The sequence below is a fragment of the Egretta garzetta genome, unplaced genomic scaffold (assembly GCF_000687185.1).
Source record: "Egretta garzetta isolate BGI_Z169 unplaced genomic scaffold, ASM68718v1 scaffold98, whole genome shotgun sequence".
Lineage (NCBI taxonomy): Eukaryota > Metazoa > Chordata > Aves > Pelecaniformes > Ardeidae > Egretta > Egretta garzetta.
The window spans coordinates 1568062-1592715 of record NW_009260611.1 but is presented as its reverse complement, the minus strand read 5'-3'; the positions used below and the strand labels follow the sequence as shown (position 1 = coordinate 1592715).

The window sequence follows — 24654 nt, the reverse complement described above, 5'->3', positions numbered from 1 at the left end:
CTTAAAATATTATTTACTTACTACGTGTATATATATATATATCTTCTTAGGGGCCAGATGTGTTAGCCAGAAGCTCAGAACTGATCCACTCAGGAGAACTGACCAAAATATCGAAGCAAGGCAAAAGCCAGCAGAGGACTTTCTTCCTTTTTGACCATCAGCTTGTGTTCTGTAAGAAGGACTTACTGAGAAGGGACATCTTGTATTACAAGGATCGTATTGACATGGATGAGGTGGAAATTGTGGACACTGAAGATGGCAGAGACAAAGACTTTAACATTAATGTCAAGAATGCATTTAAGATAATAAACAGAGCAACAGAAGAGATTCATTTGTTCTGTGCAAAAAAACAGGGGGATAAAAAGAGATGGATGGAGGCGTGCGAAAGCGAAAGGAGAAGAGTTCAGGAAGACAAGGAAATGGGTGAGTGGAAGGATTTCCTCTCTAAAAGGTGGTAAAAACAAAGGGGAATGTTCTTGCTTTTACGCTTCTTTATGCTTTGTGCAGTGTGCAGTCTGCCTTCTGGGACCGGTGTCTCTTTCTTACCCGACACGACCTTTAGCTGTGTGAGTGAAGCCTGCTCAGGTGTGCTTGCCCTGTCATTGTGCGCCAAAGGTCCGGGGCAGTTAGCTAGGATATCATGACACAGCATAACTCTGGTGCATGACGGGGCAGAATGAGATATGACAAGATGCAATTCACAAAGACCAATCAATAATAAAAATTCATCCAAAATCCTAGCACTTCCATATAAATTATTGGCCCAAAACATCTGTTCATAAAGGATGCTTTATTATAAAGCCAAGCAGAGATAATTGTAGATTTAATCTGTCCATATCATATAGTGGCATCTCCTGTGTGCAGGAGACCTGTGCAGCTGCATGGTATCGTTAGCTACAGACCCAACGATAGCACCACTGGGCAGTTTACAGAGAAATGAAGCCTAACCTTGAGCGAGCAGGAAAAAAGGCAGCAAATCCTAGGATCAGCTTTAGGCCCACAGCCTGTGGGACACTCTAAGGCCAGTGTCTTCTGTGTGAATGTACATTTAGGATTGTTATTTAATTTTTTTTTTTGCATAGTTTCATGCATCCTTTAAGATCAGTGACAAAAGCTCCAGCAAAACTTCATTGGCAAAATATACACAAAGAAGACAGCAACACTAATAAGAAATATAAAACTCTTCTTTAATATTCTGAAAGAAGTAATGAAAATATTAATGCAACTGTGTGTGTTGACTGCATGAGAACTTCTTTTTGTAACACTCTTCAGGCTTAGGCTTTGGATGATAGCAGGTTAAAATTGGAAGTGCAGTGAAGTGGATGACATAACTCAGAAATGATTAACATTTAAACAGGATGCCAGATCTCATATTCCATGTTCACTTAAAACACCTGGTCAGAAGAAAAGGGAGACAGGAATAGCCCTTATATTACAAATGTAAACCTTTTGATCCTAGTGGCTTTCTCTCGTTTGATACTGTTGTAAATATGACAAAAGTAAGTCCTTCTCCATATGTATTATAGACAGTCCATAAGCTGAAGAAAATACTTTCAAGTTTACCAATTCATATTCTAAAACCAGTTTTAACTCTTCCCCATCGCACCTACTGTTGCAATTAACCCCAATCGTCTCAAGTCTAGAGTAAACAATGAAGCAGCCACAACTAAACTTCCCTTGAACATTCCAGACTTTTCAAAACCAACTCTTCTCCTGCACTGAACATCATGGTGTGACATTAGGATCCTGTTGGGCACAACACTGATGGCTTTCACGAGTTGCTCTCTGTAGATCTTGTTCAGTCACTTTGTGCTCACAGAGGTGGGTGGTGGCTGCCTTTCCTAATTCACCTAAACAGAACTCTAAAATAAAGTGGGTATTGCAAAAGGGTGAAGGTGATCAGAAGGTAATAAAGCAATGCAGTGGATCTGATGATGAGTGCCCAAACAATCCCTCTTACAACAAAGTTACAGCAAGCCTCTGCTCCAGCGTATGAGAACAGTAGTACAGTCATATGGAAGGACCATATGGAATAAATCACAGCTCCTGCACTTTTGTGAGCAGGAAGGACTGAGCAAAAAAGAAGATAAAATGTGAACATTTTCCATTCCCATCCTTTCTGAGGAGCACTCTGGAGCTCTTCAAATCTGTATCTACACCTCCTCCTGCAGTGGTTGCTTTATGGAGGACGGGGAGCGTGTGTTGAGCAGGCTAAATGCTGTGTGTCAGGATGCTTCTGAGGCTCACACTAGCGCTTGCCCTGGGCAGCAGCAGCTCTGCCTTGTGCCTGCAGTGGGGTGTTACCATTCCTTCTAAGCGACACTGCTGCAGAAATCCCCAAGCATGAGGAGACTGCAAAGGTCTAGCAGCTACAGCCCTAAATGTCATTATTTATTCTGCTGGGACCTCATGAAAATCAACACATGATACTCAGAAGGGTAACCATTCTACAGTGGTGGCAGTGGCAGTCATAACGATGAGATCTGTGGTAATAGCCCTAAACCGTACTAAGGGCTGGGTCACATGTTCCCATGGTGCTGAGCACAAGGATTGCAAGAGAAGGTCCATCGTGCTTGCTGCTCTTCAGGCACTGTGCAATATAGTGAAGAAAACTCAGTATAACAAGAAACTGTATTTTTGATAATGGCACATAGGCACATACAGTCTTTTCTACCCAAGTAACTTCCAGCCTTCTGGAAACTTGCTTTTCAAATGTCACAACTCATTATTCCAATGTACCTGTTTTGGCATGGGTATCATGAACCAGAGGAAAGATAGTTGAGTTGTAATAGCCAATGTCCATCTGGTCTCGAGAGTCACAGTGGCTTGGCTGTTTTCTCCATTACCCAGAAGACTGCTTCTTTTCTAAAATTTCATTTTTTGGCATAATTGAACATTTCCTTTAGCCAAAACCAGTGGAAAGGCGCCAGTATTCTCAACCTCAGGTTTAAATTTATCTTGTTGATTTTGTAAGCTATCTTGCTGGACTTCACACAAAGCCTCTAATCTAACCACTCAGAGAACAAATACATACTCTTCCAATTCAGAACTGCAAATGGCATTTTACTTCTATTTTCAAAGACACTTTAGTGTGAGTCACTGTCTCCCAAACCATATTGAGCTTTTCTTAGCTTTTATGAATATATGGGAAGAAAAGGCTACAGCCAGAAAATCCTTCTCCAAACCACTAATAGTAACCCTAAGAAAGTGGTCTGATCTCTGTTGATGAAATTGCTTTCATTTTTTTTTAATCTACTTCCTTGTTTCTATAAAGGAAAAAAACCATGCAGAATAAAATAAACTTATGCTACCCCCAAATTATGGCTAACTGCTGTTGTATTGTAAGTTAATAGGCTGATTTGTAATAACTTCTTCATAAGTTCAGGCTAAAAAAGTAAAGGGAATTTTAAAAGTATGGAGAAGAGCGGGAAGACGCAAAATGAACCAAACCAGATGCTTCATTCTGACTTTGAATCACAGCTCTTTATGTGCAAATGAGTGACAGCATGTGCACCCTATTGTCTCCTTGTGCAAATGTAACACATCCATGTATCTCATGAGGGGACTGAGTGCACCCTCAGTAAGTTTGCAGATGACACCAAACTGGGTGGGAGTGTTGATCTGCTCAAGGGGAGGAGGCGTCTGCAGAGGGACCTGGACAGGCTGGATCGATGGGCTGAGGCCAACTGTATGAGGTTCAACAAGGCCAAGTGCCAGGTCCTGCACTTTGGTCACAACAACTCCATGCAGCGCTACAGGCTTGGGGAAGAGTGGCTGGAAAGCTGCTTGGCAGAGAGGGACCTGGGGGTACTGGTTGACAGCCGGCTGAATATGAGCCAGCAGTGTGCCCAGGTGGCCAAGAAGGCCAATGGCATCCTGGCTTGTATCAGGAATAGTGTGGCCAGCAGGAGTAGGGAAGTGATCGTCCCCCTGTACTCAGCACTGGTGAGGCTGCACCTCAAATACTGTGTTCAGTTTTGGGCACTCACTACAGGAAAGATGTGTTGCTGGAACATGTCCAGAGAAGGGCAACAAAGCTGTTGAGGGGTCTGGAGCACAAGTCTGATGAGGAGTGACTGAGGGAACTGGGGTTATTTAGCCTGGAGAAGAGGAGGCTGAGGGGAGACCTGATTGCCCTCTACAACTGCCTGACAGGAGGCTGTAGTGAGGTGGGGGTTGGCCTCTTTTCCCAGGTAACGAGTGATAGGACAAGAGGAAATGGTCTGAAGTTGCACCAGGGCAGGTTTAGGTTGGACATAAGGAAAAATTTTTTCACTGAAAGGATCGTCAAGCATTGGAATGGTTGAGTCCCCATCCCTGGAGGTATTTAAAAGAAGGATAGATGAGGTGCTTAGGGACATGGTGTAGTGGGATGGCACTGTTAGTTAACAGTTGGACTTGATGATCTTAAAGGTCTTTTCCAACCTGTCTTGTACACAGGGGGAGGAGACTGGAGTGCCTGTAGGTGGGCTCCAAATGACACCAATGACTGCTGTCACCTTTCATAGCAGGTGCCTGGCATCTCTGTACTCGGCACAGACCAGTCATACACCTATCACGTGGTAGTAAATAGTGTTGGGTTGACCTTGACCACATACTATACCATCGTGTAAGTGACACAAGTATGCAAACAAGTACAGGAGAAACCGGATCGAGGGATCCAGCCCAGTCTGATGCAGCCACAACCCCATCACAGCCCACATCGGTGTCTGGCAGATTATGTGATACTGTCTACTCCAAGGGGAGGGAATGCTTCCCAAATTTGTACTACTGCAATACCAGTGACTTCAATTTGTTAGCTCAGAGTGAAAAAACCAGATTCTGCATTTGTCATCTATTGGTGGCTTGTAACTTTCAGAAGTGTTAATTTACACTTTTTTTTTTTTAATCTCTTCTTATCTGGATTTACCTATGAAAAGAACCTGTTCTGTGGTTAGTTCCTCAGTGATTGCCATTTGCAGGAACCACTTTTCCCAGCAATCTACATAAAATTAATGCTCCTTATTTTTATCCTAGTGAAAAACTATCTTTAAATTTATATGACAAAATAAAACATACTTCTAAAAACTTCAGGTATATTGCTATTAAGATTTTTTAAGATTATTTAAAATATAGCTTACTTATTTGTTTTAATTTAAAGTAATCAGGTATTAGATACAATATTTTTATACCAGTGCTCTAATTTACGCTTTGACATAGGAATGGAAATCTCAGAAAACCAGAAGAAACAAGCCATGCAGAATGCCCGTAAATCAAGGCATGGAAAAATTAAAGGTGGGTGTTCAGAATTGCTTTATGTTCTTATGTGTTCCAGTGTTCTTTATGTTAGGAAATAGCACAATCTGGCTATGGTTGAGTTCTTTGATCTTTAAAAAAAAAATTCGTGGTTTACATGAAGTTCAAATAATTTCCATTAACCTGTATTTCAATATTGAATTCCCATGCCTTTGTAAACTGTCTACTAAATCAGCTCCCCAGTCTCCTTCAGATAGACAAGTCAGTATTCTCTTTATTAGAGAAGAAACTCAACAGGTAAGGTGAGTGGTTTATTTAAGGATTTAAGAAAATGCATGCAGAGATTAAATTAGAAGTGAGGGTTACTGATTCCTTCCTTTGCTTTTACTCAAATGGCTTGTTCTTCTTTAGCAATTCTGTGCTTTGTTTAAAATATCCTAAAGTTGTTTTTGCAAGCCACGTGTTGCTGAATTTATGATAACACACTCAAAATGGCTTCCTTCTGTCCTAGTCTAGAAGGAAGGGTGCACTAGAAATGTGTTTCTCTGGAAACAGCTTTTTTATTCCTTTTCTCTCTCAAAAAATGTGTTATGTTTTTGTCCTTTTCTGTCTTAAAGTCAAATTTGGGTAAATCTCTCGTGTTGAAAGAATAAATTGAGCAAGTGGGACCAGATTAACTCTGAATTTAGGAGTGAAGGAGTTGATGCTAAGTAGTCCTTTGCTCCCTGGGATTAATATTATTAAAGCATTTTCTCTTTATCAATCACTAGATATCTATGAAACCTGTCCAGATTTTCAGGGGAGTGGCTGAAAATTGTGATCAGGAGATGCTGTTCAGAATGCACAAATGTCAAAGTCTGAGAACATTAGCCTGGAAAAGTATTTTCCAAATCAAAGAAATAACATTTTTGTTGGTAGCGATTTTACCCATTCTTATTTTGAGAGTTGCCTAAAATACAAGTATCTACTGTGTTAAGTCATTCCATTGGAATACCAGAATTTACTTATGCAAAAATTCTGTAATGTTATTTTTACTGGTATTATTATCTTCTTAAGCCAAATCAATGCAGCAATTAAAAAGGCTAACATCGGACAAGGTAACCTTTAGTGGTGCTTCTATTCAAGATCATGGCAACATTCATGCTGGCTTTATTGACCACTGAATTTGTCCCATGGTCTGCTCTGCTAGCCGACTCACGTGCTTTCTTAACTGTTCCTTTTGCAGGTGTAAGCTATAACGGGTGTCCTGTGCCTCCTCCACACCAAAGCCTGCATCCCATTCATCAGCGCCACATCACTGTGCCTACCAGCATCCCGCAGCAGCAGGTTTTTGCCCTGGCAGAACCCAAGCGGAAGCCATCCCTCTTCTGGCATACCTTCAACAAACTCACCCCCTTTAAAAAGTGAGAGGCCAAGGACCTGGGAAGGACATTGGCACAGAGGGAGACTTACTCCAGAGAAGGATCCTGGAGATGCAGTTAAGCTTATTTGAGCTCAGTGAATCTCCAGTTTTGGAGAGAAAACCTTGGGCTCCCGTGAGCCAGAAATACAACCTTTGTCTAGAAGAAGAATGAAGTTCCTCAAGACTGCTCTGAAGGCAACGTTGCCAAGTGTCAACATTGCTGGTGAAGAGTAGTCTCCTTTCTGAAGAAGACAACTTGCTGTTACTCTGAAGCAGCAGTATTTGATCTCTGTTTCTGAGTTATGTTGAAGTAGTGATGGAATCATGCAGGTCATTGTAACATTTCATTTCTCCTAACCTTACGCTGGTGGCCAAATTTAGGATAGGGAGGAATTTTTCCTTAGGGGTATATTGGCAAGGAATCTTAAGAGAGTTTTCTCCTTCCTTTTGGAGCACTGAGCAGAGACCACCCATCAAATTTACACGGAGGCATCCCATGCGATTAACCAGATTAACCAGCTGTTGCAGAATTTAGTGGACCCTCATCCTTCCTGTCTTTTTCTATTAAATTGCCAAATAGCAGGAGAACATCCCGCAAGGCCTTACCGTATTCCAGATTGGAACAGGGAAATTTTATTCTGTCATATAGAAACATAAAGAGAGTGTGAAATGGACTATTAACGATATGTGCATTTATTGCATGCAAGTGGAAACAAGAGGAGCCCAGGGCATCTCAGATGGATTACTTTCACAGCAATATACTGCATGCACGTGTGCTCTTCAGTGTAGAGCTTTTATATCATTTTTTGCGCGCTTCTTTGCCTGAGAGACGTTTCTTTATATTTCCAATATGCTTATTTCTCTGTGTAAAAAGTATTTTTTTTATTTTCTAATGAAATAATGTGAATGTACAAAGTCAGAGTTGAAACAGTACGTGCTGACTGCTGGCTGTGCTACATAGTTCTCACACTTTGTATTCATATAGCTTGACTTAGAAAATGGATGAATGGTAATGTAAATATATTGAAGCGGTCTGGATCCATGCTTCTCATACACAGTCAACTGACAATGGGTTTTGACCAATTGTGTCTTCACAAAGAAAGAGAAATGCTTACTGGAAGGGGCAGAGAAGTTGTGTGGACCAGAGATGAATTTTTGTCTCAGAGTCGTCAATCTGTATTGGAAGGGGAAGAACCTGACTCGATTAAGGTCAGCTCTGGCCAGCATATGCAATACGTGGTTTGCATTGCTATGATTTGCCTGTGACATGAAGTTGATTTGGGAGAAGAACTTTTAAAAAGCCACCAGGAAGAAACAGGATCTTGATATTTGCAGCACTGATCATTGGGGTTGGACTAGATGACATCTAGAGGTCCCTTCCAACCCAAAACATTCTATGATTCTATGATTTCTGCTCAATAGCTCTCATTAAGGATGACAAGACTGCTGGTAATATGGAAGGAAAGAAAGACTCCATATGTTTCAGAACTTATTTGCTATGAATGTCTTTACAATACTTTATCCTATGCTGCTGATCAGGGGCATTATCAGATGATAAGGATAGATCCAAGGGTATTCTTTGACAATGGACACAATCAGCTTTGTCATGAATCTGTAATATATGAAGAACAAACAAGGGGCTAGAGGCCAGGCATCTTAACAACAATGTAAAAAAGCCTTATTTTAAACGTATTTGTTCCTACTACTATTGTTACCTCTATATTTTTATTTATCATCAATGTTGTGAAGCCCACTTAGTCGCTAGATTTTGTGATTTGATAACTTTGTGGCAACTTCTGCAAAGCCCATGTTTGTGGGTTTGATTTTAAATGACATCTTTTGACAACTGTACATTTCAAATGCCTTGTGTATATAGCTCAGCAATAATGCAAAGTCTGGTGATGCTCAGCCAAATTGTTCACTGCATAGTGCACTTCATTGCTTTCCCGTAGCAATGGAAGATGAAACAGTTAAGAACTGGAAATATGCACTGACATTTTCAATGATCCACCTTAAAGAAAATGCACAGGGAACTTAGTGGAAAAAGTTGGCTGGGTTGTATTTTTCTTTTGATGTTTAAAACAAGTCATTTCTGTTCAGATTTTTTTAAAAGATAATTCTAAATGCTCAATTTAAACACAAGGAGCAGACTTCCAAATGCAGGCATGGACTCATGCCCTTCCCCTTAAATGAGTAACCCTTTTGTGTTTCTTACATACCCATTTTTGTGGGTACTTGCCACGTTCAGGCCTGCGAACCAAAGTGATGAGCGTACTGTGGAAGTGGAGACGATGTTTTTCATAATCACATTTTGAAAGACTTGTTCTAAATGCAAAAAAACCGCCTGAAGTTGGATTGCAGTGCTCACCTAGAAACTTTCCCAGCTGGACCTGAACACAGGTTCGGTTCTGCAGAGTGCTGGAAAAAAAAGGAGGTTTTGGGATGTATCTTTTAACATGTCAGTGCCCGTGAAGGCTCTTCCCACGTAGTAGTGCTGGTGCCTTAGCCCTAAAAATGAACAGAAATGTTTGCATACGGTGTTGGATGCAGCAGGTTTTTTTCTCAAGAAGTGAATTTCAGAGAGATAAAAAGCAAATGTTTCATGGTGCAGATTACTCAGGACAGTTTTACATACAGTACCCTACGTATAGACATGGTTGTTTTGTAATTATCTCTGTGTCTTTCTTTGCAATCTGACTTTGCCACAGATTAAGATGAAATACAACAAGACAGGCCAAATTTAGACTACACCACCATCTTTCAAACAAATTACAGTTACATGAAACCATACAATTGCATTGTCCAACAATTAAGACAAATATTTGGGGCTCAGCCTGACTTTAGAGTCTATGGGGAAAAGAGTTGCAACTAAAATGTAAAAGTTTGTATTCTAGCAGCTCTTGCCCTGATCCTCCTTCTGATGGCAAAACTTATACACGATCAGAAAGGTGTGACAGCAACATCTGTTCTTTTTCCCCTGACTTTTGCATGCTTGAAGTTACTATAAAAAGCTCCAGGGCAACTACTAAGCATGTTTGTGCCTCATTTAGATAAAGCACAGCCAGAGCCTTCCCGATGGCCCGCTGAGCAGATAACCTCAGACTTCATGCATGAGATGCAGTAAAATATAATTGTCCTCAAATGTGTTCCCACTGAGTTAGGAAAATGCCAAACCATAATTGCATCTAACTCAGAGCATTTGATGTATAAAATAATAAGATTGTTTTACAAGTGGCTCTTGCCATGCTAAATTTCACATTGAGTTTTAGTGGTCAGTGTAATAACGGCATTCAAAGGCAGACTACTCAAATGTTCCACATTTTAGTTGTCTTTTGAAAATAATTATAACAGAGTTTTGAAGCCAAAGGTCTTTAGCCATAACTAACACCGTACCTTTCTTTGACTGCCTTTCTGCTTTTTTTTCTATATTGTGTGGCAGTTGTATGTAAGAGATGCCTTCTGAACGATGTCTAATTTAAAACTATTTGTTGTAAATATTAGGGATTACTTGCATATATTATTTTATTTTGACAAGTGTTTTGTAACATTTTATCTTACGTACATTGCTTTGTGCATCGTCCCATCTGTGTGCTGTTACACATGTTGTATAAATGAAGTGTCCTGGCTACGGAGCAGACGAATTGGCTGTTGACGGCTGAAGTACAATGTATAGGACTGCAGTAGCTTGCTGTGCATTTGTTCTGAAGTAACTGCATTACAAGGTTTATTTACTCTTGGAACACTGTTTGTCAAATGAATCTATTTTCTGGAAATAATTACAGACTTACATTCCCATTATTTTTCTCTTATTGTATGTGTTTGAATTAAATGTACAAAGCTGAAGTTCCTCAGCTGTGTCTTATAAAACTTTATTGTGCAGTTTTAAAATTGTTGTGGGGTTTTTATTGTCTACAAAATATCCTCTGTGATGCAAAAATTTATCAACTGTCATACTTATTATTTTAAAGCAAAAAACATCGTACCCTCCTCTCTCGGTTTTCCAGTAACAGCTACAGTACTTCCCAGCACATGTTCATTTTAACAACTACTAAACCTGATTCCGGGATTGAAGTCTTCATCGTTCAGGCAAAACCCATCCTTGCTACAGTCCCAGCCATATGCATCTGCCATCACTGTGCTTTACCTTGTCCTGGCAGACAGCTCTCCCACAGTACCCCTTGGAAGTAAATGCAAATGCAGCTTCTGTTAATAAAGCTCCTGCTAAGACAGGAGGGTGACTTAAGTACTGTAGTTTAGGTAAGGAGGATTAAATTTTATTTTTTTTGGCACAAAAGCAGAACCGTTTGAAAGGGTTCACCCAAAAGGCATGTTCTGTAAATGTGTGTGTACAGGCTTACCTGCCTGCTTGTTAAGAGCAATGGACAACGCTGCTGGAGATTCAGCTTACTGCTCTGATTCAGGGAAGTTTTTCATTTCTTGTTATTCTGACAGAGCAGGGGACCACATCTGAAAGACGTGTGCATGGCCTTCCTGCTCCAGGCTGTGTCAAAAAATATGTTTCACCGAGACACAAAATAACATACTTCGCTGAAATCTTTTCATCAAAAATGCTTTGGTGAGTTCAGATGCTGGCAGAATAGTTGGGTTTGCCAATTCTTTCCCCCTCCTTCCAATGTCTGAGCTCTTATCTCTATTTCTTGGTTCACCTCAAAGCTGAGAGTTTCCCAGGCCTCCCAAGTGCTGCTGCTGCTGCAGCAGGAGGTGTGCTGAGTGCTCCAATATCAAAGTGAAAGGCACAGTCTGAGCACTTAGTGGGGTAGATCGGATGACCGAAAAACATACCTTGAGCAAACACTGGAGCAGGACGTTGTGATCAGTTGGCTTTCTAAGGAGCCTGCAATTCATCTGGCCATGGTGAGCTCATTTGTGCATTTATATTTCATGCTTCGGCAGTCAGGCTAAATTCTGTAGATCGCTCCACACCATCAGCTTTTAACTTCTTTGAGAGCTGATCAGGTGGAGCTTTTAGTTTGCACAGAAATAGCACTGCTTATCTTGCTTCTTTTGGTTTGGTTTTTTTTTTAGAGGCTACATGATGATCTGTGCTTGGTAACAGGGACAAGGATTCGGGCCTTTTTATGTTACAGTACCAAAGGAGAAATGAAAAAGTCAGCAATGGAAAATGGCACATCATGTAGCCTGTAAGGAAAGCGCACAACAAGTATGTAGTGTGTTTCTGACTACTTGTCAAAATTCAGTTATTCTAACTAGCTAGAGAACATGCAATTGTGAGAATACGTCAAAACTGCATAAACTGTCAGCACAACATGGGGTTTTTTGTCATCTTAGGTCTCTGCTAGGTTTAGTTCGCTGCAGTCAGAACTGACTTGTGGTTGTCCAGGTGAGCGCGTAGGGCTGAGAACACACATACTGCCACTATTCAGTAGTTAGGCTCTGGTTTCAAAAAAAGGTGTGTGTGTGCATGTGCATGAGTGTGTGTACGTGTATGTTTGTACACCTCCCCCACCCCCCACCCCCACCCTTTATAGACTCTGTATGGCATCCCCAGATAATCTCTGCTGGTACCTACAGCAGGTTGCACCAGACAAAGTGACCCATGCCCATCACCCCCTCCCTCTGTTTATGTTACATTTTATATTTCTGTTGTGCACCTTGGCGGGGTACGATGACGGCGATGCCTGTGCAAGGTTTTACCCAAGTCATTTCAACGTTTTAAGCATTCAGAGTGGACCACCAGCAATGACGGACAAAGCACTCCGCAGACAAGCGAAGGCTGGAAGGTGGCTGCATCACTGGAGTCTGCTGTCAGCAAAGTTCAGAAGGGCAAATCTGAGAGGACAGAGGTTGGCAGAGCAAAGGAGTACCGCTGCCCTTCAAGGGCTGAGTTTCACTCTGAAGAGAAACACAAGATAAACTGCTTCAGGGAGGAAGGAGGAGCTCCAGGTGCTCCTGAGGGACTTTGCTGGCACAACCAAGCACATGCCAAATTCTGGCACACAGGAAATAAGAAGGCAGACGGCCCAATATGTACACTGAAGTGAACTGTCAGTAGGCAGATTTGCTAGGCATAGTTAACCTTGGCCTCTACCTATGAGCATACCCCAGACTTTGGAGATACCAACTCATGAAGGACTGAGAAAGTGTCTAGAAGCTGCTCTGCTAATAAGGTTGGGTATATCTTCTTTTGTTAATCATCCATCTCATGGTCATTGCTGCCACATTCAGCTCCTAACAAAGGTAATTAGCACAGCAATCAGTCTAAAAAACCTCTGCATCCCCTACCATTCAGATGCAACGATTTTTGAGAGCAAATGATGAACTTTTGCTACTGTGTAATTATTTCCAAGGTGTTATTCTGTGATGAGAGAAGGCACACTAGAAAGCAGCTGATGGTAATCATAGAATCATAGAATGTTTTGGGTTGGAAGGGAGCCCTAGAGGTCATCTAGTCCAACCCCCCTGCAGTGAGCAGGGACATCTTTAACTCAATCAGGTTGCTCAGAGCCCCGTCCAACTTGGCCTTGAATGTTTCCAGGCATGGGGCCTCCACTACCTCTCTGGGCAACGTGTTTCACCATCCTCATTGTAATTGTAACATTTGTCTATAAGGACATTCTTACAGCAGTTTTCTTGGTGGTCTTGGACTTCTTTGATGCTAAAAAAGCTTCAAACTGGACTAACTGCAGAGTCCATCATGGTAGATGTCACTAATGAATGATGTCATTTTCACCTCAGGATTGCAGTAGACAGGCTGTGACTGTGGTCATTGTAAAATTCACAGCCTCTTTTGGGTCCGTGTAAGGACCCAGGAGGCACTGCTGCTGACGGTGCCATGTCCCCAGGAGCCCCCGCTGCCCCCACTGCTGTCCCCCCAGAGCCACTGGCTCTCCCAGCACCCTGCAGCCAGAAAGGTTTGTCAATAAATCCAGGTTTTCTGCATGGCAGGACAGATCACTGAGGGCACAGCACTAAGCTGGCAGGGTGGGCTATTTTTTAATGACTCAAACTTTTGAAGTGCAAGAGCAGGCTGAGGCTAAGCAACCTTAGAAAACCTTAGATGGTGCCTAATAGGTAAAGAGAAAAGGATTGTTCATTGTGGCTCTCATTTCTTTTTCTCAATCAGCACAGCAGCAAGGCTAATTTGGCTACAGAAGTTCATTCAAGTAGAGCAGCTAATTGCTGTACATTGTCCTTCCTTTGCCTCAGAGCACGGCAGATGCAATGTCCCAGATACAAACCAGGGCAACCATAACACTTGCAATATTTTCTAATTACCACAGGGTGGTGATGAAGACTTTAGTGAAAACTATTCGTTGCTCAGCTGGGCAGGGGATACCTCATTTGCACACAGACCACGCATGTCATATCTCTGCAGCGTTTTCAGTCACTTGCACCAACAGGGGTGGATTAAGGCTGCTGCCTATAACACATTAACTCCTGTTACTGTTGGTTTTACCCTCCACTGTTCACGATCAGCATTTAAGAAGCTGATGATACGCTCAGTTGCTTTACTTCCACTAGTCCTTAGACAGCAGCAGTTTCAGTAGTTTCAAGAAGACACAGTTACGTATCAAGTTATGGCTTCTTCAGATTTAGTTATCAATAATAGATAGTTTAGTAGCACAATAGCTTTGACTGATCCTTGAGTGGCTAGATGGGGAGCCTGCTAATCATGCATGAAAAACTCTTTGTCATTCAATGTATTTACTCTCATTAATCTATCAACCTCATTCCTTCTTTTCCATAATCACCTAATATTTGTAATGCCATGTTCACAGCATTGTTATTTTTAATTTCTATAGTCTTTTTGTCCCTAATTCCATTGTAAATTGCTTGATACAGAAACTAACTTTATTATATATTTTTGCAGTGCAATAGTGCTATGAGACATGCCTTCCATCCTGCAAACCAACTAAGCTGTCAAACATTTGTGTAATGTATTTGTATAATGGAACGGGCAAATCAAAGCCTTATTAGTCCATTTTAACAATTTTCTTTCAAGTAACAGTGGTAAAAGCCAAAGTACAGGGCACTTCAGCTTAATATTGGAATAAATAGGTAGATTCCAGTTTAAACCTCTGTTTTAATTATTGAACAGCTCTCAAAATTAAATCACTGACCTTTGAGAATTTAGTGACCAAACAAGTGCTTGTCCTCAAGGCACATATTTGAAGTGTGCATTCCTTTACATGAAGCTTTTATTCTCTCTTTAAAGATGCCCAAGAACACTGCAAGTACAAAGTGAATGAGGTAAGACTAAAGACCCTATATATGTGATGGTGGCGGTGATGACAGTGATATTGGTGTTTTCAGCTTGTGGAGACGAGTGCACATATGGGGACCAAACTGTTACTCCTTAGGCAAGAAACACTGCCTTAGACAACTGGGAATGGTGTTTTCTGTCAGTGGACAAGGACTCTCAGACTTCTCCATAGGGTGCATCACATCCTAACAGCAGCATACAGAGCACTTCTTCCTTTTGCATTCCTCTGGAGTCCTTTGACAAAAGCAGCAAATGTTTATATAGCTCAGAAGTAGCAAATTTTTAATCTATTTTCAAATTTCTTTAGTGCCAGTCAGCAGCAGCAGACAAAGTGGGTTTTCTTGGTGGGTGGTCAAACTTCTCTCTGTAGACCATTGGCAAAGGCGCTGTAATACACATTTCCAATAATTGTTGCAAAATGTAGAACTTTTCTGAAGACAGAATAAAAAGATTAAGGAACGTGTCCCAGAATTAAGGTCTTCCTCTAATTAAGTTAAATACTTAGATTGAATATGGCTAACAGGGTGTAATTATTCTTGAGAACATCCTAGTCTCTCCCCACATGGCATTTATATGCATTGTTTCATAAGACTGAGAAACGGCGATGAAGAGATTAAACAGAAGACATCATATTTCTTTTAGTCAATGCTAGTTAATATTTCAAAAGGAATACTGATCTTCGCATTAAGTTCTCATTAATGAAAGAACCAATTCAAAAGCCAATTATGTAAAATTTACTCATTCTGTCACTTTTACCTATGTAAGTACTTAACCTATATAGCCCAAGCTTCTGTGCATTACACATTTATGAGTATTCATCCCAAATAAAATGCACATTAATTTTGTTGCTATTTGATTTTTGTTCTTCAGTCTAATCTCTTCCCATTAACTGCTCTTACACTCACTTAAACCAGTTGTGTCCAGAATTAAGTATTAATGTGTTTCAGTGGGCCTATATTAAGACATTATATAGGAGGGATGCTGTAATGAAAGGATAAGTGTAAGCTGGACTTTTAAGTAGCATAGTTACATGAAGGGGGAGAACCAGACTAAAGACTTGTTTTTGCCAAAAAACTCTCTTACTTGATTGCTTACTTCTTTGCCCTCATCTCACTCTACTCCAGCTCTGACCCTCTCTGAGGTTATTCAACTTATTAACCCAGAAGGTGGCTAACTCCAATGAAAAAAAAAAGAGAAAATTATTGGTTTGTGCTGAATTAGGGGGTTGAATTGTGCTATCTCATCTCCTGTGGCACAAGAGCCAGCTCCTGGGAGATGAGAGGTACCAACTGCGCAGTCACAAGTAGGTGCAGGGAGAAACGTGGATGGAGAAGTGGGCATTGAGTCCTCTGCTTCTTCTTGCTTATGAGCTGTTAGGTAGATATTGGGTTATTAACGGCCAACACTGATAAAAGGTTGGAGATCAGAGAGAAGGGTTTCCTTACAGACTCCAAATGCATAAGGTGCCATCTGGTAGGAAGTCTTTGAAATAGGAAAGAGGAAGCTGGAAAATGTAGATAGGCTTCTGCATGGCTCTGAAAGGCAGAAATGGTCACGAAATAGCTCCTCTTTGGGCACTGTTCTGGCTAGAGGAGTTTACAATGAGATTTCTGAACAAGGATAATGCCTATTTGTTATGTAAGCAAAATTACAGCTCAGAGAAACAGGACATTGTATGAATCCTCATGTATGAATGCAAGATCACCGGTCCTACCTGAATCACCCCACAAGAATTGAAATTTTCACTGTTGATTTGGGCTTAGGACAGCAACAACATTATTATTACCACACTTCCTTGCAAAATTGCCAGATATTGAGGCTTCATGGTTTTAGTTGCAGTAAGATAGGTCACTGGAAGTTCTTTGGCATACAGCTGCTGCAACTCTATATTCCTTGCTGCAATTGCTGGGGGGAAAAAAAAAAAAAGATGATCACTTTTGCCTGAGTTGCCTTTTTATTATGATCTTGAAATCTGGGTTAAGTTCAGCCAAATCCATGAAATCTGGGCTTTGTCAATGCACTCATGGTTTAAACAGAACAGTGTGAAACTCTACGGGATGCACAGAGCTGCTTCTTCTTTGCAGGCTAGATCCTGAGGACATCAAGGGTAGCTCTAAACCTCCCCAGAGCTTTTGTGACTTTCAGCTGCTCACCATCTACCTGCATAAAAAATTCCCTTTGCAGAGTCACTTATTTCCACAAGTCATACTGCATAAGAATATATGAAACAGACCCTGATGCTCCAAACCACAGGGAATTAAGGGATATTAAATTGTGTTAATATTTCAGTTGTATAATGATGGTATGTCTGCTATCTCCATTAAATTATTATCTGAAATAGCACTCAGTAGTCTCCAGGACTGTAATTAATGCTATACAGAGAACTATAAATAAAAAAAACCAAAACAATGGACACGGTGAAACCCCATTTCCTTCTTTTCCTCCCTCCCCCACTCTGCAACCCCTTCTAAGGTAGACTTAGGCAAATGTACTTTTGCTTTCTTAAATCTTTCAGCCAAAATCTTATAACCTATCTAAAGAATGAAAACCTGGATTGTACTGCTGGCTATTGTAGTCAGCACAGCAGAAACACAAAAACAGGACATCTGTACCCAAGGGTATCCTGGCATCCCTGGCAATCCTGGGCACAATGGCACACCCGGTCGTGACGGACGTGACGGTTCAAAAGGCGACAAGGGAGATACAGGTACTATGTTCTCAATATAGGATTTCATATATCAAATGCAATGCCATTAGCTCATGAAGTTGTCTATAGTCACTCTGCATTAGTGGGATTATTCTGCCTAACCTTCAGAAAATATTTCAGACATTTGTCATTTACTTGTTTGAAGAAGGAATTAGAAAGAAAGACCTAATAATGAAAGCAAGATAGCTAATACTATGGAGACGTCAGGTCCATGGGATAAAAACAGGACAAGAAAGACTTCACCTTCTATTTTGGGAATGGCTTCATGTCTATTTGAAAAATTTAAAGCCTGTAAACCTACTCCTACATCTGTAAGATAGCAACTATATTTCTGTAAAGAGCTTCAAGCCCAGTAAAAAAAAATCCAACAACTGATACCTTGTTCAGTATAATTAGAAGTGTGCAGTGGAGTAAGACTTCGCTTTCTTATCTAAATTTTACATTTGTAGGACTTGCTTCTCTGTGTGCCTACTTGCTGTAATTCGAGAGCCACTAGAGGGAAGTCCAGGAACGGAGACTATTCAAAAACAGTGTAGGGTTCATGTCTGCTCTAACAGGCTGTAATAGAGATTTGTGTGTGATACTGAAGACAGAGTTAATCTTCTCAGCATCCTAAAGCTAAAAATTCCCTTAAGTGCTTTAAGCCTCAGGATAACGATGGTCCTTGCACCCGTGCTGAAATATTAAGACCAGGGTTGCACAAGGTGATAAATTTGTGGACATACACCACTTCCATTGGAAGCATCACAACTCCAGAACACAAAGCACAGGACAAGTGCAAATCTGCTGTTTCAAACTTGTTCACAAAATTTTTGAGGGGGAACTTTTCCCCAACAGGCTTTATGTTAGGTCAGTTATTGTGTGGCATCATGCAGGTGGCATTATGGCTTAACGCATAAACCTGTCACAAACACTGTTACTGTGGGCCTGGCTAACTCAGCTGCACAAATCAATCCAGCCCAAACTTGTACTTACCAGATAAACCCTTCTACCGGAGTGCTGATCTTAAGGAGCGTGAATCACAGCTCTTTTCAGTGGAGTATATAATCTAGTACATGAACCAAACTGAGGTCAACAGTCTAAACCAAATTAACTTAAAATGTGCTGAAGTGTTTTACTATGTTTTTCAACTAGTGGAAATGTCTGCCTTTAACAGACCACGTTGCTAAGCTAACGAATCGCATGCTCCACCAGAAAAGTATATACCTCCGCAGGCAACGCGTGCTGCAGAATCAGTGTTGAAGGTGCAGTTTGATGCACGGTTCTTTGATGGCTACGCTGGTATAGGCTGGATCCCCCATCAGATCCTTCTCTCACCACCTGACTCCTCTCTCTTATACAGCACAACTGTTTGTGTGGCTACACAGTGTGGCTAGATCAGCTGAAAAATATCCAGCACTTACAATTTGGGCAATGAAGAGTTATTCACTGCATATGGCCTGCCCTGAACCATTGAAAGACAAGTCTACCCACTTAACGTATTCACCTCGGTGATTGCTGAAGAGTTATTTTGAACTCTCTTGTTTATAAAATAATGTAGAGTTCTCTGTCAAGCAACCACTTATGTGCTGCTTCTTCTTTCAGTGCCCTAGCCTTGCTAAAACCAAAATCTTTTAAAATCCAGAAACAAACAAAAATCTGTTAGCTTCTTAATAGGCACATACAATTAACTGCCTTCTTTTTCTATATGCAGGGGTCCAGGAAAGTCTGAAAAAATGGAAAATCTAGAGCTTACTTATTTTCATTTATCTTCTAAAGGTCCTCACTTCACTCCAGTGAGTTATCACACGGTATCACTGGTTTCTGATAAAGTCCCCACCTTTTTTTCCTAAATTAAGCTATTATGATGACTGTACTGACTCTTCTTTCTCTGAACAAATTGGGGTGACTGTACCATTCTTTATATTGTATGTTTATATTGTATGTACACACGTTTGCAGCTAAATACATGAGACTTAGTTTTGTTCCTTACCGACCAAGTCAATGAAAATTAAGCAGATGCTGGACTGTGCCCATTGTGCTAAAGGACTGTTCTCCAGTCCATATGGCTGGAAAGCCACTCTTGGAATATGGTTACACCCAAGCTGCCAACTCTTTTTTTCTTCTGTTGTGTTCTGGATGCAAATCTAGGTATTTGATCACACACCTCCTGGTCACCTGTGATGGTACTACAAAAATGACTTCTATAAAGGCTCTCTTTAAAGCAGAGGAAAGTCCGTGTCATGCTAGACACAGGGGTCAAGAGTGTAAATGTCTTCCTCAGATCTACAGGCAGTATTATTCCACTGTAATGTTTGATTACCATTGGCCAAACCCCTGCAGATGTCTCTTCTTGAGAAGGCAGTTTACCATTGTTTCACTACTAGGCTTCCTGTCCCTGCAAAGCTTCTTGCTGAAAGTGGCTTCCTCACTCCTTTTCCTGCTCATATCTTCCATGGATGCAGGCAAGAAGAGGACAAGAGATTTTGACATTGGTGGTCCTGACCAGAGTATAGATCCTCTACATATCTCAATAACCCACCTCCTAATGCCAAGGATTCCCTCTGTCTCAAAAAAGCACCATCCTCAAGAAGAGTTTCTGTGCTCTCTGTCAATCTCTCCATAAAAGTACCAGCAGTGGCACCCACTAAAAGTCAGGAAAAAGACTACTCTTTACAGTACTGTTTATCCAGGCTTGAAGAGGAAGGATTAGAGAAGGGTTCATTCCAAGTTTTCTGGTAATTTAATTGTTTAATGAAAATCTGTTTTTCTCTTCTGTACTAGGTGAAGCAGGACTTCCTGGAAGTCCGGGAAAAGATGGTGCAAATGGAGAGAAAGGTGAACGAGGTCAGAGGAGAAGAGTTTCAATTTATTATTTGTCTATCAACTGCTGCCCTTGTGTTTGTGAGCACTGGATGTGTTATACATTCTAGCTATAGCGAAAGTACCACAAAGGTTAAAAAAAACTTTTTCCAGAAGTAGTAGATGCTGCACACATATGCTGACAATACAAGAAGAATTTGCCACCTCCAATTATCCCACTGCCTCTGATGCCCTACAACTTCTTCACTCAGCCTGTTAACTTTCCTTTCCCACCTCTGATCCTTTTGTCAGCTGCTGAGGAAGACAACACATCTGCAGCCACCTCAGGAAAGGGAGGCTCCTGTACCTATGTATGCAACTTCAGTGAAAGGGGTTTTTAAAATAAATTGTAGAAGACACAAGTTATATACCTAAAAATATAGGAGACCCTGCATACTTCACCTGTTTAGCCAACCTATGCATATGCAGCATGTCTCCTGCGTCAGATGGATGCACATGCGCAGAGTGACTTGTGCATAAAAGCAGGGAGTCAGCCATTGTGCAAGTGGCATCACGTCATTCTGCACAAATTCAGTAACTCCAAGATGCTGGACTTGTGCATCCTTAGTGTAGTTGTACACAGGCAATGTTTATATCCAAAAGCATGGAAGCCTGCCAAAGACAGTGTCCACGTTCTCCAAAATCCTGAAGATGACCCTGAGAAATAACATACAGTACATATATTGCATGGGGGTAATTACAAGCTGCTCTACACCCCTCAGACTTCTCTCCAGTCTATTAGAAACCACCCTAGTCCTGGAAGGAGCACGAGACATGAGGCCACAAATGTTTAAAATTACCAAAGATACCTCCTTTTCCTTTGTACTTGTCCTGATGGACCCGCACTGCTTTTCCCAGAAGTTCACCATACAATTTCACCTGTTTTCAGTTCATTGCTGCTGTTAAATACTCTCAATTGTAAATTGAGAACAGTAAATTGTAAATACAGCATCATTCCTAATAACAGAAGCCAGAGGCTCTTATGCAGAAATTATCAGCTTATTTTCCTGATTGATATATCAGAGTATATGATCATTATGGTAACTTTTGTCTATCAACTGCTAACATTCCCTTCACATCATGAGACCTTTGCCTTCAAACCCTTGTGCAGCAACTCTCAAATTTGTGCAGGATTTTCAAAGGCTTTGCGCCTCAGTCCAAGAGTGGATGAAGGATAAATGGAGCATGTGGCAGCAAGTAACAAGGACAAAAAGCCTTTAGTTGCACTCCAGTAGCAGTCTAGGTAACCCAAGCAAAGTTCCACCACATAGAAATTACAGAAACATATGGCAAGCAAGTTCTGGGTGTTGCCCAGACAGAACCTTCCCCTGATTAAACTGTGAACCATCTCCCCCATTTTGTATACCAAAGGCTAAAACCAACTCTCTGGGCAGGTGCTGCTTGTGCCTGAGATGATGTGAGCTGTCAGTGCTACCAACAGCCTGTAGACAAATTCCTTTTCCTTTCTTTGAGCTTATTCTTGCTGCTGTATCAGCCAGGGCACCTGCTTTCCAACACAATAGCAGGTTCGTCAGATGTTATGCTTATCCTGCACTTAAATGTATGAGAAATTGTATGTACAGTGAGCACAGTATGTACAGTCGTGACACACACCTACACATATATGGTTTTGTGCTGAAACTCATATGTTGTGTCCCTTTAGGAGCCAATGGAACTGTTGAAGAGAAGGGGAACAAAGGAGATAAAGGAGAAAGAGGACAACCTGGGAAACTGGGACCAAAAGGAATTATAGGGTCAATAGGTTACAAAGGTCAGAAGGGAGAGCTGGGACTGCAAGGACAAAAGGGGTTAAAAGGAGATATTGGGCCCATAGGCCCAAAAGGGACAAAGGGTGAAATTGGCCATCCTGGAAGAGTTGGTTTCCCAGGGCCAATTGGCCTGACTGGTAATCCAGGGCCTAAAGGTAATACTGGAGATCTGGGGCCACGGGGTAATCCAGGAGTTCAGGGGGAAAGAGGCTTGAAAGGAGACAGAGGAGATAAGGGCAGCGTAGGTGCCCCAGCAGTCCTGCCAAGGAGTGCTTTCAGTGTCGGCCTTACAATCGCCACCAAATTTCCCCCCCCGAATCGCCCAATCAAGTTTGACAAAGTGCTGTATAATAGCCTAAAGGACTACAACTCAGTTACTGGCAAATTCACCTGCAGACACCCGGGTGTTTACTATTTCACCTACCACATCACTGTCTACTCAAGGAATGTCCGAGTAGCTCTGGTTAAAAACGGCATCAAGATGCTGCATACGGTGGACAGGTACCAGAGTGGAGAGGACCAGGCCTCGGGAGCTGCCATCCTTGAGCTACAGGGAGGAGACGAGGTGTGGCTGCAGGCTCACCAAGGAGAGACTTTCAATGGGCTGTTTGCAGACGCTGATGATGATACCACCTTCTCCGGGTTCCTCCTATTCAGCACTTATGACCCGCTGGAGCCACTGCCATCACCCGCCACCTAACTGCACGTTATCCGTGAATGCTGTACGTCGGGGTCCTTCAGCCCTCCCTAATAAAGTTGTTATCTGCTGGCTGATTTCTTCTGGATTCAAAAGAAAACAGAAATCATCCAGGCAGATAGGCTGAGGGCTGAAAGGGAGACATAGGACTGCAGGGCAGGTTGGGACCAGCTGGGCATCTCCATAAAAGTTGAGTAATTTTTTTTTTTTTAATTGAAGTCATCACAGTGGGCAGGTGTAGGATCACACTACCTGGATCTGTAGGAAACCAGGCCTCACTACGCACACAACTGCTCATCACACAACTTATTGTGCTGAAGTTTTCATGACCAGCTGCTAAAACAGAGCTCAAGGCTCCAGAGCCATACTCAGGCGAGCTTGAATTAAACGCCGTCTTGTCCCAGTCCCAAAGTACCGGGTGTTTATTTATTAAGCTGTCCTAATCTACTGTTGTCAGCTTTGTTTTTTAGAACTCAAAAGAAAAAAAATCCCTAACGTGCATAAGCCGTTTTTATGGCTGCGGCGGCAGGACAGTTGGTTTCAGGAATGGCTTTGGCACAAGAAAGGACAATTCTTAATCTACAGTGCTGGGCTTGACACATTACTGGTTTAGCGACAGTAGTTATACAGGCGTGTGTACACCAGTTCTGAAGGACACGCATTTTAAAGAAAGTGGGACAAAATAAAAGATAAAATTTCAAGTTCTGGAATTACGACATGTAGGCCCCTGCCATCTTGTGTAAATATTAAGCAACGGTTACTTCCAAGCCAGTTTATAACTTTCTAGGTGGCACACATAGATGGACTTGAAACTTGGTTAGTTTGCATCCAACCATTTCAAAATAATTTTTAAGCTTGGAATTCGTGTAGTTTGATACCTCCACAGGGGCTGCTTGCTCTGTGGCACAAGTGAGCTTTGCTGCAGCTGGGCGGATTTTACAGATATCAAACATGGTTCTTTGCTCTCTGTGTAGCCAAAGATGTGAAGTAGAGCAGAAAGGAGTGGCAGGAGGAAGTGCCTTGCGGATTCTCTGATGCGGGCAGATATTCACTGCCGGTGCAAAAATACAGCATAAAGCTGCTGTACTTCAGAATTAGCTGGTGCAAAACAAATTTTCCCAAATGAAAGATAATCTTTAATCAACAACTGAAGCAGACATACTGGAGAACTAATCGAGAGACACTTCCTGTGCCATAGAACTTTAATTTCTGTGAATTTTCTCAGATTTTTTTTATTTTTTTTTCTTTTCCCCTACACAAAAGATGCTGCTGAGTCTCACTCCCTCACCTTAAAAAGAGAATAAAGGAGAGATGCCAATCGGCATGGGTCAGCATGATGAAATGCAGGTCGGCATCATGAAATTCAGCACAAATGCCGCCGTGTAGGGGAGTGAGGCCTGGCTTCCCGTCACTCCTAACGCTGCAGGGGAGGCAAGGGAAGGTGGACGTGTCCCCACAGTTGTTGAACCCCGCATACAAATCACAGACCCAAAATGAACGTGGTGATGCGAGTTTCTCCAGGGAAAACGGCTGCACTTCTCATCTCAGCTGAGTTACAGTGACAGAGATACCAGGACACTTAGAGAAAAGGGTTATGTGGATTTTTCAGTAAGAGGTGATTTTTCCCTGCAAGCCACAGGCTGTAAGTTTGTGTCACAGGAGCAGCGAGACCTAAAACCGCTTTAAAATGGACACAGGTTTAACTGGAAAACATGTAGGAGAAATGCTCAGGCGGCAGAGGCCCCTCCTCTCACCGCG

At 41.7% G+C, this 24654-nt stretch overlaps 3 protein-coding genes across 6 annotated transcripts in view; all 3 read left to right on the top strand.

Moving 5' to 3' along the window:
* Nucleotides 1-6642, top strand: part of SPATA13 (spermatogenesis associated 13) — a 46209-nt gene extending 39567 nt beyond the window's left edge. For 3 of the 4 annotated variants that reach the window (XM_009644889.2, XM_009644891.1, XM_009644890.1), the window contains 3 exons: nt 51-423; nt 5200-5278; nt 6468-6642. In XM_009644889.2, the coding sequence (XP_009643184.2) occupies nt 51-423; nt 5200-5278; nt 6468-6642 (627 nt within the window). The remainder of the gene's footprint in view (nt 1-50; nt 424-5199; nt 5279-6467) is intronic. The other variant, XM_035900431.1, reaches the window with a different exon arrangement.
* Nucleotides 6643-17423: 10781 nt separating this feature from the next.
* On the top strand, nt 17424-22899 carry LOC104131697 (complement C1q and tumor necrosis factor-related protein 9A). The gene is made up of 3 exons (XM_009644898.1): nt 17424-17589; nt 20353-20415; nt 22094-22899. Exons 1-3 carry the CDS (start codon nt 17424-17426, stop codon nt 22897-22899), a joined length of 1035 nt encoding a protein of 344 aa, XP_009643193.1.
* A 1320-nt stretch (nt 22900-24219) lies between these two features.
* Nucleotides 24220-24654, top strand: part of LOC104131696 (mitochondrial intermediate peptidase) — an 83688-nt gene continuing 83253 nt past the window's right edge. The window contains exon 1 of the mRNA XM_035900435.1: nt 24220-24278. Within this exon, the coding sequence (XP_035756328.1) occupies nt 24220-24278 (59 nt within the window). The remainder of the gene's footprint in view (nt 24279-24654) is intronic.